This window comes from Pyricularia grisea, assembly GCF_004355905.1.
Source record: "Pyricularia grisea strain NI907 chromosome Unknown Pyricularia_grisea_NI907_Scaffold_4, whole genome shotgun sequence".
NCBI classification, from domain to species: domain Eukaryota; kingdom Fungi; phylum Ascomycota; class Sordariomycetes; order Magnaporthales; family Pyriculariaceae; genus Pyricularia; species Pyricularia grisea.
In genome coordinates this window covers 1,570,258-1,582,987 of record NW_022156718.1, presented here as the reverse complement: position 1 = coordinate 1,582,987, position 12,730 = coordinate 1,570,258, and the positions used below count along the sequence as shown (strand labels likewise).

The following is a 12,730-nucleotide window of genomic DNA, read 5'->3' as shown; positions in this document are numbered from 1 at the left end:
TCCAAAAACGCAGGCCCAACAATGACACTAAGCCCCTGTCCCGCAAGTATAACGGTAGCTTTCACCTGTACTGCGGATATATACAAAAGGACTTCAACAAGTTCGTTTCCTTGAGGAAAAGAAACAGACGGGAAGTGGAGGTGAGAGGCTATGCGGACGCCCCGGCACCCAACCTTACCGAATATTCGGCTCGCTGTTCCCTCAAACGGGGTGCTGTTCTGCTCTGTGGTTGATTGGCTGAGAAGATCGGCAGATGATATCAACTGTCATTTTCCCGATCCAAGCTTTTGACACCTGCATGGCCGTCAAATTTTTAGTGCCCTGTTACAGACTTTTCTTGGATCAACAATCTTTTCCATTTGCAACAAGCCGAGAGCTTAAAAAGGTCAAGCCTCGCCGACCTGCGGGACAGGATGAGCTCCACTATTATACTTAGACTAGGCTGTTACAGAAATCAATGGAGGAAAAAAAGGAAGGAAAAAAAAACTTCTGACGCTGTACATGGAAGCGCAGTTTTGGAAGCTTGGACACTTGCCACAGTTGCTGCAGGGGGACCAGGGCAGTTGGTAGCTTTTTTTGGTCGGCCTGAACTCGTCCCATGGTTTGGATCAGAGTTGTGCTAATGCAAGGGCAACTTGAACGGCCAAGGGGATGGTACTTGCGCAAAATTTTGTATGTCGTTTACAATACGAATAAGCTTTTACTATGTAGAGAGTGGACACTGGAAACATCGGCCAGGAACAGAGCTCAAACAGCACTTTGCTTGTCGCCCCGTGTTTTTTTTTTTCTTTTTTCTTTTTTGCATTGGTCCCCTGAACGCACAAACCTTTTGCGTGGGACCAAGGCGGTGCCTCGGGACGGGTAATGAGAAGAATTGAAAGAATCGATAATTTTTTTTTTTAAAAAGGAAAATCTTGGCTGCTGACGGTGAGCAACAGAAGTCAGCATCTTTTGGGCATTCAAGTCACCCCCGATCCGGGCAAGTAAATCGGCAAAGGTATTTCCGAGGATGACAAATAATGAATCAACAAGATTAAACTGTATTCAACCAGCAGCCTGGAAAGACACGTACGTGATAAGTATACCAAGTTATTGGAACCAATCCAAGAGAAAAGAACGGAAGGACTGTCAAGAGGTATTGACATCGGACCAAAGCCCTCGACAGCGGGCACACAATTTTTTTTATGTCTTGTTTATTTTTGACCTCCACTTGATAGGATACAGTGCTCTTCCTGATGTGTTTGCGAAACATTGTCAACACAGGTAGGTCCGCTGAAACTGTCATTCCTTCTCATATCTCGGCAGAGCATCTTACAAGCGGCAAAATTTGGGTCTGTACAAACAAAACAGCGCCGGCGGCAACGGCGATTCTTTGGTTTCAAGTTCAGCTTTTTTCCGAAAAATGTGCACAAGTTGGAATTCAGCAACCCATGCAACTCGAAACCCCTGTTGTGTGAAAAAGCGCCCATTTACAAAAGATTTGTGTCTTTCTTCCATTCCTATCTTACAGTACAGCTTGGGATAGCGATTGGAGCTGTTTGAGAATGGAAGCTCCTGTCGCAATGCAAAAAAAAAGAAAGAAAAAAAAAAAAAGGTTAATGCCAACAAGAATATTGACCCTGTCCAGCCATAGTCTCGTATCTCCCGGTTCGCCACTCAACCGGTGCATAGGGCGAGATCTCGATACTTGCTCCTCTTCAACGAGTCAGGCTCATTATTTCGGTACGAAATCTGAAAGACACTCACGGACAAAACTGATTTTAGAGCGGAGGTTTTTTAGCCCAATTTGAGCATTTGGGACAAGCTAACGGGAAATCGCGTCGCTAGCTGGTAAATCTTTTTTGGTAATCTCGATCGGTCCGAACCCAACCCTGGGAAAACCTTTGCTGAAGCCAACAAGTTGACTTAAAAGTGGCCGTCCAAACATTTTGCACCAGTACCTTGCCCAGCGGAGGAGACTAAATAGGAAAAAATATAGGAGCATACTACGTCAGAGAAGGATATTTATATTCGATGGATTTGTCACCAAGACTTGTCGACCAAAATTTGAGTTTACCTCACGTACCTTGTTCACGTGCCTATGTATGGTTTTTTTTTCCTGTTTACTGGCTGGCCTATTACCTGTTGACCTACCTCCTGGACTTACCAAAGGTACCCACCTATCTTTTGGTACATGAGGTGCATTTTGGCTTGAGAATTTGCGCCCAGTGCAGACATGAACTTAACTGGACAAGCAAGATTGCAAACTAATATGATTCATTGCTTGGTGAGGGCTCCCAATATAGAAGATGCGGTTCGAAATTGAGTTGTGGGTCTATCTGACTATAATGTAACAATCTGTACTATAGAATCTTTGTTAAAGAGAGTAGGAAAGAAAGAGAAAAATAAAGAGAGTCGTATCAGTAGAGACACAAAAAAGGCAGGATTGACACTATAACATGTTAGATCCCAAACGAAGGACATAGAAGGTAAAAGTGGAAAGAAGAGAAGAGAAAGTAAGAAGAGAAGGTAACAAGAAGAAAAGAAAACTCAAAAAAAGTGTCGTCAATCGTGCCACAACATCAAAACCATCATCCAAAACGGGAAACAATGTCCCTCCATATGAGTATATGCAAGTTCCCGTTTTCGCCTCTTAATCTACCAAACGGTTGGCCCGGAGCAGGTTGCGCGTCCTCAGGTTCTTGAACCTCCTGACCGACCTGGAGGCCACGGCGCTGCCCCAGCTGTGGTCTGAGCTTTCAGTGCTGCTGCTGCTGCTGCTGCTGCCGCCGCCAGAATTGTCACTGGAGGTGCTGCTGGTCGAGTTGCTCCCACCGCTGCTGGCTCCGTTGTTCACGGCGCTGTTACTCGAGTTAGTAGACCCGGCCGACCCGGACATATTACCCATAGCTCCGGCTCCGGCGCCTTTTTTGCCCGCGCCTGCGCCGGCGGCGGGAGGGGCAGAAGCGGTGGCATTTCCGCCGGCGGCGGCGGCCCCTACATATGGTTGCGTTAGTCTGCGTATTGATCATGAACGGCATTTTTAATTCCTGCATCTGAGTCTCGACTTACCAGCAGCGGCAGCCCCTTTTTTGGCATCCTTTCCTTTTGCGGCATCATCTTTGCCCTTGGCATCAGGGGCAGGAGGAGCAGGAGGAGCAGGAGGAGCAGCTGCGTCAGCCGGGGGAGCAGGCGGGGCAGGGGGAGCAGCTCCATCAGCCGGGGGAGCAGGGGGAGCCGGGGGAGCAGCTCCGCCAGCCGGGGGAGGAGGCGGCGCAGCACCACCCGCAGCACCACCCGCAGCACCACCGCCCGCGGCTGCGCCCCCGTCGGCGCTTCCTCCGCCGCCACCACCACCCGCATTGTTGCCGCTGCCTGCATCAGCGCTGCCACTGCCACCACCGCTGGTGTTGTCGCCGCTGGCACCACCACCGCTACCGCTGGAGGCATCAGCAGAGTTCGCGGCGGCACCAGCGTTCGCATCCGCTGCCGTGGCATTGCTTGCTTTCGCAGCGTCGCCCGTAGCGGCGGTAGCACTGCTCGAGCCAGCCCAGTGTCCCTCGTGGCTCTCGGAGACCGCAGCGACGTCGAAAGCATGGACACCATTTTGTCCCAGCGGCGCCACCTCAGAGCGGGGGTCCAGGGTGTTGACCGAGACTGCGCTGCTGAGCAGCAGGGTTACAACGGCCGCGCGCCGGAACATTGTGTCTATGTGAATGGAGGAAGGGGTGACGGGGTAAAAGTAAATATTATTGATTTCTTTTTTCAAGAGACTGCGGAATATACCCGGATACTAGCTCACGGGAACCCGGTGAAGTCCTGAAGAAATGATGAGTGCAAAGTGAAATCGTTGCAAAAATTCAGTGGTGTGGAAAGTGGGATAAGAACATAAAAATAAAACGTCTACGCAGTAGACTGTGAAAGGTTTAAAAAAAAGGTCCTGCCGGTGGATCAAGCTTATGTGGTTGATGATCCAGAGATTAGAATCGGGAAATGGAGGGTGGAAGTTGTTGTCTAGATATACTCCGAGTTGTTGTGTTACTGTTCGCCACATCCGAAAAGGGCAAGGTTGAATATTGCCTATTCCGCAAAAGCGGATCGGCAATCCTCCCCAGCTCTGAGTTGCAGCTCGTCCACTGATCCCCCGCCCCTGGGGAGTCAACATCTCGTGCAAAGATCATGGTTTGTTTACACAGACCCCCGGAAGTTGCAGATCCCCCGGCGTCAGATAGATTGGACCCCTTTGGTAGCTTCAAGTATCCAACCGTCCTAGGACCTCCTTGCCCTTGACATCTTGTGGTTAGCCATTTGTTTTGTTTTGTTTTACTGCTGCTGGTTCCGGTTGCGTACTCGCCACAGGACTGACATCCTTCTTTGCACCATGACACGCTGTAGGTGAGACTGGGCTCTCTGGGCGTTTTCTGGTGTCGTCGGTTTACTAACAACCTTTCAAAGGCTGCAGCTGTCATTGTTCGATGTAAAATGTCGTTCTCTCTCTCCAGTGGCGGCTCTGCAGGAAACATCGCTGAGACAAGGGGTGGGACAGGAGACTGTCTCAGCGCATGGATCTGATTGGGGGTTTCCCCCCCGATCTGTACCACGTAAACTACGGCACACATGGGACATGGGTCATGGTTGATGTGGAAGGGGAAACTCCGGGAACCAGTGCCGGGTTTAAGGTTATTCTTTTAGGTTTCGGACACTTCCAACATCGTGTGGCCCGTGGGAATCAATTTCTGTGCCAGCTTACCTCAGATTGCACTTGTGAACACGCTTAGTACAGTACACAGAGTCATCTGTAAAATGGATGCTGATTAAATTTTGGAACTAGGTACTGATTGTCTGGGCGACCTTATTGGAGAGGGGGAGATGTGCTTAGGTGTTCTGGCTCAAAGTACGTAAAATCAAGTTTTGATACTAGTCAGCCAGCTAGTGGGGATTTTCACTTCCAGCAGCCACGTTGGTAAGGTTAATGCCGACAGTAGTATCCGGAAAACATTTTATAAGCAGCATGGAATTGCTGAAAGCTTATTCCTCTTGGCACCTCTTGATGTTGAGTACGGTTCTCACGGTCCCGTAGGCTTGTCATTTGGACCATTATGCGTCGTCTCTTATCATCTCCACCCTCAACAATGCGATTCACTGGTTCGGATGGATTGCGGCGAGACGGCGACCATGAACCATTCATAGAAACTGAGCAGCTAGCGTAGTATCTTGGACATTTGAATGGTAGCCCTATCGCCCAAAGTCAGATTGTGGGTACTCAACTCAACAGGGTCACTTTGTGGTAGTAGAGGCTGTGTATGAACACCCTGAGACAGTCTTCAGACCGAGGTTGCACCATCTTAAAATTGACAGCGGAGAGAAGATGGAAAAGACTCGTGGTGGCCTTGAAAGTAGTCGGCAACATAAATCTTTCATCTGGTCTTTTTGGTGAGGATCACTCGGGTAAATAGGTGGGGTCCAAACTGCGGTCTAGATATGATTGCCAGCTTGTTCACTATTGCGGTTGGGGATGCGAGAAGCAGATCGTTGGCTCTACCGGCAAACGGGAAGCAATTATCGATAATTTTCACCAAAAGCTCCCAGAAACGAGGAGCAAATGGGTAAAATTAGAATAGACTAATAATCTAAAAAGGATAAAATCACTTACCACACTCGGACTATAGGCATCCGAACCTGCAGCACTCTGTGTGAGACGGCATAGCCCCCGACCCCACATATCATCCGTCCCATCTTGTGGCATCAGAGTGGTGGTTCACTCATGAGCAATAGAGAGCGAGATTTATGGTGGGTGTCATTCAATCAACATACATGATTTACAGCATGGTCGTTATTTCTTTCATGGCGAGTAAATTCATGTCAGATCCCACTCCGGCTGTATTTGGCGAGCTTGATCCAGACTACAACCTTTCCTTGCAAGACAGAGGGACTGTGACCGTAGAAACAAGCAGAAGGGGGGTGTTTTCTGAAACGTCAGTTGAGCTGAATCCTCGGTATTTCTGTTTCCTGTCGAGGCTTCGTTCTTGTCTGGTCGAGTAGGTAGTTATGAGGCCACTGTGTAAGTGAAGTGGGACGTCCATACGAGTACAGAGGGCCAAATGCAAGATGATACTCCTAATATCAGGGTGTAGCACCGACCTTGGAGCGCTATCAACCACTTAGCTGCAAAACACGCGACCCAACCAAACACGTTGAGATTGTGGGCTCTCTCCCGGAGCCGCACTATTCCGAGTATTTCGGGATGAGTGATGGTTTCCAAAGACCGGTAGCTTATGATGTCTCAAAGATACCATTATGTGATTTGATTGAAGTTCATATAAAGACTCGACCATTTCTGCTGTCTCTCACACAAAAGATACACATTCTGATTAATCTTGAGGTTCATTTTGAACCTCACTTTCACCTTAATTCTCACATCTCTTCCCAATTCCTTCCTTCTCTCTGGCCTAACACTCTGATACTGTTTTGTACACCCTCTTACAAACACGATGGAGAATGAAGATGTTTTCAGGGTAGAGACCTTCCAAAATCAGCCGGAAGAGGTTGACTCGTGACTGCTTCAATGCACAGGAACTTGACTTGGCTTAATATGTTGCTTCTATCAAGTCATTCATTTCACTTCACTCCGCGGTAGGACTAACGCTGACAACCCTGGGGAATTATTTATTTTGACTACCAGCAAAATGCCAGCCGGCCAAAGAACAACAGAATAAACTGGAAAAAAGAAGAAGAACAGACCGGAACGCGCGGCTCATTTTTTTTGTTTCCACAAGGAACTCATTCTTCCACTTATGGCAGCCAACGTCTGACCGAATTACCGGATCCGTCGAGATAGCCAACCCCTGGGCTGTGATGGGGGCGCCTTGCATGCCAAGAGATGTAAAAGGGTCGGGTGGGGGCTGTAAATCGGCAAAAGTTCCATTTGCGGAGTGGATGATTAGGAAACCAACGTCAGGGTTCTTAATGTGTTTGAACCACACGTGAGTCACGACTTTGAAGCGACAAGTAGAAAAACGAAGGAACATTTTGGAGGGAAATCCTGCAACCACAAAAAGACGCTGCTGACTCGAACATCGTTTACTTAATTCAAACCTCTTCTTCACTTCTTCGCTTGTGAAATCACTGTATCCTCGTTTTAGCAACAACTCTACTCGTCAATCGCAGACAAAAAGAAATGACAACGGAAGCTCGACCGAAAATTGGAGTTGCCGCGCTTGTCTACGGGCCTGACAAGCGACTCATCATCGGGCGCCGGAAGGGTTCCATCGGCAAAGGTCAGTGTAGCCGTACCCCACGCGATGCCGTGAGAGAAAGAGAGGGGATCCCAAGCTACCCAAGCTCCGAGTCTTCCCCAGGGTATCCCCAGAACAGAGAGAATCTCAGGACTTGGACTGACTTTTCATAAAACCTTCCTCCCAGGCCAATGGGGTTTTCCTGGAGGGCACCTAGAGTATGGCGAGTCGGTCGTGACTTGTGCAGAGCGCGAGACCCTTGAGGAGACGGGTCTAAAGATCCGCGGGATCAAGATCGCCGCCGTCGCCGAGAGCGTCTTTCAAGATCTGCACATGCACTACATCACCTTGTTTGTGCAGTGTGAAATGCAGGATCCCGATGCGCAGCCAGAGGTGAGTAGTCCTGTTTGTTTGTTTCTAGCATCCCGAGGCTTTCCTGGGAGCTAATGGCTTGGTGTTATCGTCACGTCGTGTTGTAGACCTTGGAGCCTGAAAAGTGCGAGGGATGGGAGTGGAAATCGTGGGATCAAATCAAGGCCATGGCGAGTCAAGGGGACGAGACTGACCAGCTCTTTGCGCCCATCATCAACCTGCTCCGCACCCAGCCTGACTTTGGGTACGAAACCTGAAAAGCTCCGGTGTGACCTTCCCCTCTCTTCAACCAGAACAGGGGACCTGGAGTGTGTGGATTAACCTTAGAAGTAAAGTTTCGGCGATTTTCTTGGCAGATGTTAGATCCTGATTGTAGAACATAAATTCGACACAAATAATGAGTTCGATGCAGCTGTTTTTGGCCAAAAGAATCGCTGAGGGTTGGCAGCACGGAGTACTGTACCCCGCACCAACTCACTGGAGGAGCACGGCTGGACTGGGAGGTGCGGTGCGGGGTCTTGCTGTGATAGAGTACCTAGGTACTGCCGCAATCGACCCCGTACTCTGTACTCTAACCATGCCATATAAATGTGCTTCACTGCAGTTCTCACAAGCAACCGAATTGAGCCTCTGGGAGCTTATATACACCGTTTGATTCACTTTTTTATCACTTTTTGTTCACTACTCTGAGGCTTCTGCCTTTTTGTATAAACGGCTTTTCAATGCCATGAGCTTTCTTATTATAAGATCGACCAGAGGATCTTGATGTCTTTCCATCATCTTGCCCAAGGACCAGTCAAGAAATCTCAACCTCATGCCTGTCTATGAATAGTGAAAAAAAAGAGGTTGTGCCTTCCGCTCCATGACTGGCCGACTAGGTCTTACTCTTGTCTTTATGTGAAGAAGGTGCAGCATTATCTACGCCGGCTGACCTTAGCGATAAGCTCTGGGATACTGTCGCCAAACAAATTACTTGTTATCACCAAAGAAATCCCCGTACTTTGGTAACCCTCGCCATTCAGCTGGCCGCAGCCCAGAGAGATTCGCGGGCTATCCCATCGTTCCTTCTCCCCTCGCCGCTCTTTGGGCACCTCTCTCCTTCTCCTCTCTGGTTGCCTCTCTTTTCCTCTCTGTCCAGCAGAGGACGCAGGATTGGTAGATCGAATACCAAGTATCCGGGTGTTTCTCGCACGCCACAATGTGGCCCTTGCGCCTGCAACTCTTGGGAGAACTTTTGCCGCAGACGTCACTTAACATTTTTGGGATGCAAAGGTTAGTATTAAATCCTGATCATGTCACATCAAGAACAGAACAGAGAGATATATCACTTGGCACAAGGTGAGGCTGTGTCACTGTGATGAGGGGCTCAGGACTCACCAATGATGATGGCCGCTGAGGCCCGTTCTACCCTTGCTGTTTCCCTGCTGCTTTGACTCGTGGATCAAGGTCTCGTTCAGCGGTGCCGTCTCCCCTATGGGACTTTTGGATTTTTTGGTGCCTTGAGAGATGATACACCAGTAGATCATATAGTTAGCGAGGCTGCTTTGCGACTGGTGTTTGAATGGGCAAGAAGTGTTTGCCGAAATAGGTGGTCTGGGACTTTATGATGCTTCACGTCCGGCCAACCAGAAACAGGCATTGCCTCGACAAGCCAGATTCAAGCGGGGTTGTAGAACAAACAAGCCAGAAGTGGGAAGTCGGAGGGTCTGAGCTGGGATCATGCATACCTTTTGTTCCCGCCATGGCTGGCTTTTCAAGGTATCCGAATATGCCAATATCTTTGTTCAATCTTGTGATAAGAAATGACTAGATTGCTTGATTTTCTGGATGCTGGGAGCCGTAGATTGTTTTGTGGCAGATGGACTTTTTGGTCTTTGGGCTGGCTATCGTCGTTGTCGTCGTTGGTTCAAGATTTCAAGATTTACCCGTTTGCTTGATGTTTCTTTCCAAAACGTGATCCTGAGGCTCCGTTTGTCAAGGTGTGACAATAAGAGGCTTGCATATCCAAGTACGGTTTCTTGCAGCAACGCCATATGCATACAGACGCCAACGTGTACCCATCAGAATTCGAATTCCTGCTATTGTGTTTATTGCTGCCCTCTATCGTGCAAACCCAGGATCTGGCTTTTTATCACTCTCCATACGCCACGAAGAGTACGCCTGAAATTTATAACCTTGACATTTATAGGATCATTGCATGACCCGAACAACGATTTACTCTGTTCTACTGTGTTGCTATTAGCAAGATTGGGAAACAAGTTATCCAAGTCATCCGAGTTTAGGACGATACGTACAATATATTACAAGTGAACGTTTGCAAAGTATACCGTCCAGGTTGGAAGGGGTTCGTCCACGTGGTCAACAGTTATGATGTTTCCACTCTAACACCTCATACACCCTCACAGTAACGCAAGGTAGACATGATTTATTCTTGCCGTAGGTTGCATTAGTAGGTGATATAGAATTTGATGTATGTTACCGTCTGTGCTGGCTTCTTTCTTTCCGAGAAGCACCTCAGTAGGGCTGTGTAGCTAAGTTGGGGTTTTGATTCCCGTATTTATAGGTTTCTTTGAGCTCTTGCGTGCTGGATTTGAGGCCGCAAAGGGGAGTGGGTACTTGTACTGGTATCAACAACCAATATTGTCGAGCCGTCACAGGTTTCAAACCTTCTCGATGACATATGCGGCTTCACTTGAGATTTTTAAGAATTATTCTTTTTCATTTATAGACTAGGAACATGACTATGCCTTGTCTTGTAGCTTCATATGTTTTAGTACACAACATGTGTCCTTTTCGGTCCTGGTATAAAACCTATCCAAACTCCTACCCTTGCGAATATCATATGTCCACTCCTATCATGCCTTTGCTGCCGTGCGCTCCTCCTCCTCTGTCAGATCTCTATTCCCTTGTTAGCCCTCCATCAACCCAGCCTACTCCTGATCAACGGGGTAGACGGTGATTGGGGTCTGAATCGGCTCCGGCGGGGTCAACGGTAAAGGAACCTCAAAAGCCTGGGGAGGATGAGCCGCGTCAGGAATCTCAATGATATTGCGGTAGTAGTCCGGAAGGCAGGAACCGTTGGCTTCGGCGTTGCTGCCGCCGACGTGATCTCCCGAGTGGTCAGCTCCATCCCAGGCATCAGCGCCGTCGTTATCATCATCACCGCCCTCGCCATCGCAGGCCATCTCGGCCTCGTCGAAACGGCGGCTGTTGCGATGCCGGCCGCGCCACTGCCAATCGTGGCCACCGTCGTCGGCATTCCGGCTCGGGAAGCTACCGCACTCGCCCTTCCAGGCGTCGGCGATGGCTGGGAGCACGGTGCGGCCGTTTTGCACCAGCTCTAGGTTCGGGGCGGGGTAGACGTGCAGCGACGTGTTTGCGCTGGAGAAGACGCCGCCGTACGACTGGTTCCAGTAGTATGATTCAAAGGTGTCACCGGCGATGTCATTGTTCCAGGATCGAATCGCGTCGCCCGTTTTCCGCCCAACCCAGCTCCACACGTTGGCGCCCACGTCCCACCGGCCGAGCGTGTGCAGACCCCAGTTGGCTTGGACTGAGGAGAGCTCCGAGTAGTGGTTGTAGTAGGCGTCGTCCTTGGTGCCGACCAGATCCTTGTCGATGGCACCGCCGAGAAGGATGCCGGCGACATGGTTGCGCGCGTAGGGATTGTCTCCATTGGCTTGCCATGTGATCATTATGACCGTCTTGCCGTCGTTGAAGTAGGTGTTTTGCAGCAGAGGCTCGACAAAGGAGCGAGTCCAGTTGCAGGACACGGAGATGTTGGTGTCGTGCCCGTTGTTGTAAAGGTTGGGGGTGACGAAGCCCCACTGGGGAAGCTGCTTGTTGTTCAAATCCTCGTAAAACATGGTAAGGTTCTTGATCTTGGCCAGCCGGTCTGGGTTTTGAAAGATGGACTCGAAGCGGATCAGGAGGTTGTGCTTGCGGGCGTAGTTGCCCTCGACCGGGTTGCTATACTCAAATCCGTCATATCCCGTAAATGGCAGGCCCTCGTTGTAGTCGCCCCAGCTGATGTTCTTGTCCTCGAGAAGGTCTACGATGGTGGAGACGTTCCTATCGACCAGGAGAAAGCTGTCGCTGTTGGTGCCGTAGTAGTCTCCAGAGGCTGGTGCGACGTAGTTGGGTTGCGACGGCGCGGCCACTCCATACTCGTTGGTCAGGAGAATGCCTTGGTTTATCAGAGCTTGGCAGTCCGTGTTGTTGATGGCGTTCTCATAGGCGGTAGTTTCGAGATAGATTTGTAGAATGCGGTTAAAAGCTTTGCCCTCGACGTTGGAGGTAGGCGAGAGCGTCTTGGCTGTAGCCGCAGCTGCTGCAACATCAGCAGTCGCGGTCGCCGTGACACCAACGGCCGGCGAATCTACCGAAGTCGGAGTGTCACGGATGGTTAAGTTTGGCCGCCCCTGGCGGACGTGAAGGTTCTGGCCTAGCCCTCGTGAGGAGGCGGCCGCAGCAACCAGGCCGGCGGCGGCGAAGAGGCTAATGGCCTTGATGGTAGTGTACATTATTTTTGAAGGATTGGATGCTGGCAGGTTGCCCATGTGGTCGCTTGGCAGGTTGGTTGGTATAAAAGGAACGAATGGGTGGATGACGTGATGGAGAAGTGAATGACTGAAGGGAAGGTCTGGATGCTAAGTACCCTTGGCAAACCGAGGAAAGGAGCTGATGAGGAAGGCATCGAAACAAGTAGATAAACGTCATGGAATATAGTTTATTAAATAGGAAGCTCTCACGATGCTTTGACCCTTTATTTTGTGCAAACTTAATCCCGGCCTTTCACCGATTCATCCCAAAGCCATGTGTTGTAGACGAGGGCCCTGCCTCAGGTCGAGAATCGATAAAATTCCTGGTAGTGTACCTACAGGTACGAGGTAGACAGTCCTAGGCTTTCCAGGGTTCCGAGGGTCGTTCTGGACCTGGCCCGCACCCGTGCGGTCCGTTGAGCTACGGCCTCCTCACCACTACATCCACTTATGAGGGCACCGGATTATAGCGGTTGCCTACTAGGTAAATTTCAGAAAAGCACTAATGGATCTGAAGCTCCGACGGCATTTATCGAGTAGGTTCCTTTGGAACCCTCCTGGATTTCTGCATATTTCTCTGTCGCCGGCCTCCCTACTTGGGTA

General features: G+C 49.8%; 4 protein-coding genes across 4 annotated transcripts; 1 reads left to right on the top strand and 3 right to left on the bottom strand.

The window, feature by feature from the left end:
- Window positions 1–2,632: 2,632 nt before the first annotated feature.
- Window positions 2,633–3,682, bottom strand: PgNI_07173 (uncharacterized protein; the record flags this gene model as incomplete). The annotated part of the gene is made up of 2 exons (XM_031127189.1): window positions 2,633–2,976; window positions 3,052–3,682. The coding sequence occupies 2 exons, from the start codon at window positions 3,680–3,682 to the stop codon at window positions 2,633–2,635; spliced, it is 975 nt and encodes a 324-aa protein (XP_030980699.1).
- Window positions 3,683–6,882: 3,200 nt separating this feature from the next.
- PgNI_07172 (uncharacterized protein) lies at window positions 6,883–8,219 on the top strand. Its single transcript, XM_031127188.1, has 3 exons — window positions 6,883–7,256; window positions 7,402–7,607; window positions 7,694–8,219. The coding sequence occupies exons 1-3, from the start codon at window positions 7,157–7,159 to the stop codon at window positions 7,841–7,843; spliced, it is 456 nt and encodes a 151-aa protein (XP_030980698.1). The 5' UTR covers window positions 6,883–7,156; the 3' UTR covers window positions 7,844–8,219.
- Window positions 8,220–8,636: 417 nt separating this feature from the next.
- On the bottom strand, window positions 8,637–9,112 carry PgNI_07171 (uncharacterized protein; the record flags this gene model as incomplete). Its single annotated transcript, XM_031127187.1, has 2 exons — window positions 8,637–8,835; window positions 8,964–9,112. 2 exons carry the CDS (start codon window positions 9,110–9,112, stop codon window positions 8,637–8,639), a joined length of 348 nt encoding a protein of 115 aa, XP_030980788.1.
- A 1,404-nt stretch (window positions 9,113–10,516) lies between these two features.
- PgNI_07170 (uncharacterized protein) lies at window positions 10,517–12,109 on the bottom strand (the record flags this gene model as incomplete). Its single annotated transcript, XM_031127186.1, has 1 exon — window positions 10,517–12,109. One exon carries the CDS (start codon window positions 12,107–12,109, stop codon window positions 10,517–10,519), a length of 1,593 nt encoding a protein of 530 aa, XP_030980787.1.
- Between the last annotated feature and the right edge of the window lie 621 nt (window positions 12,110–12,730).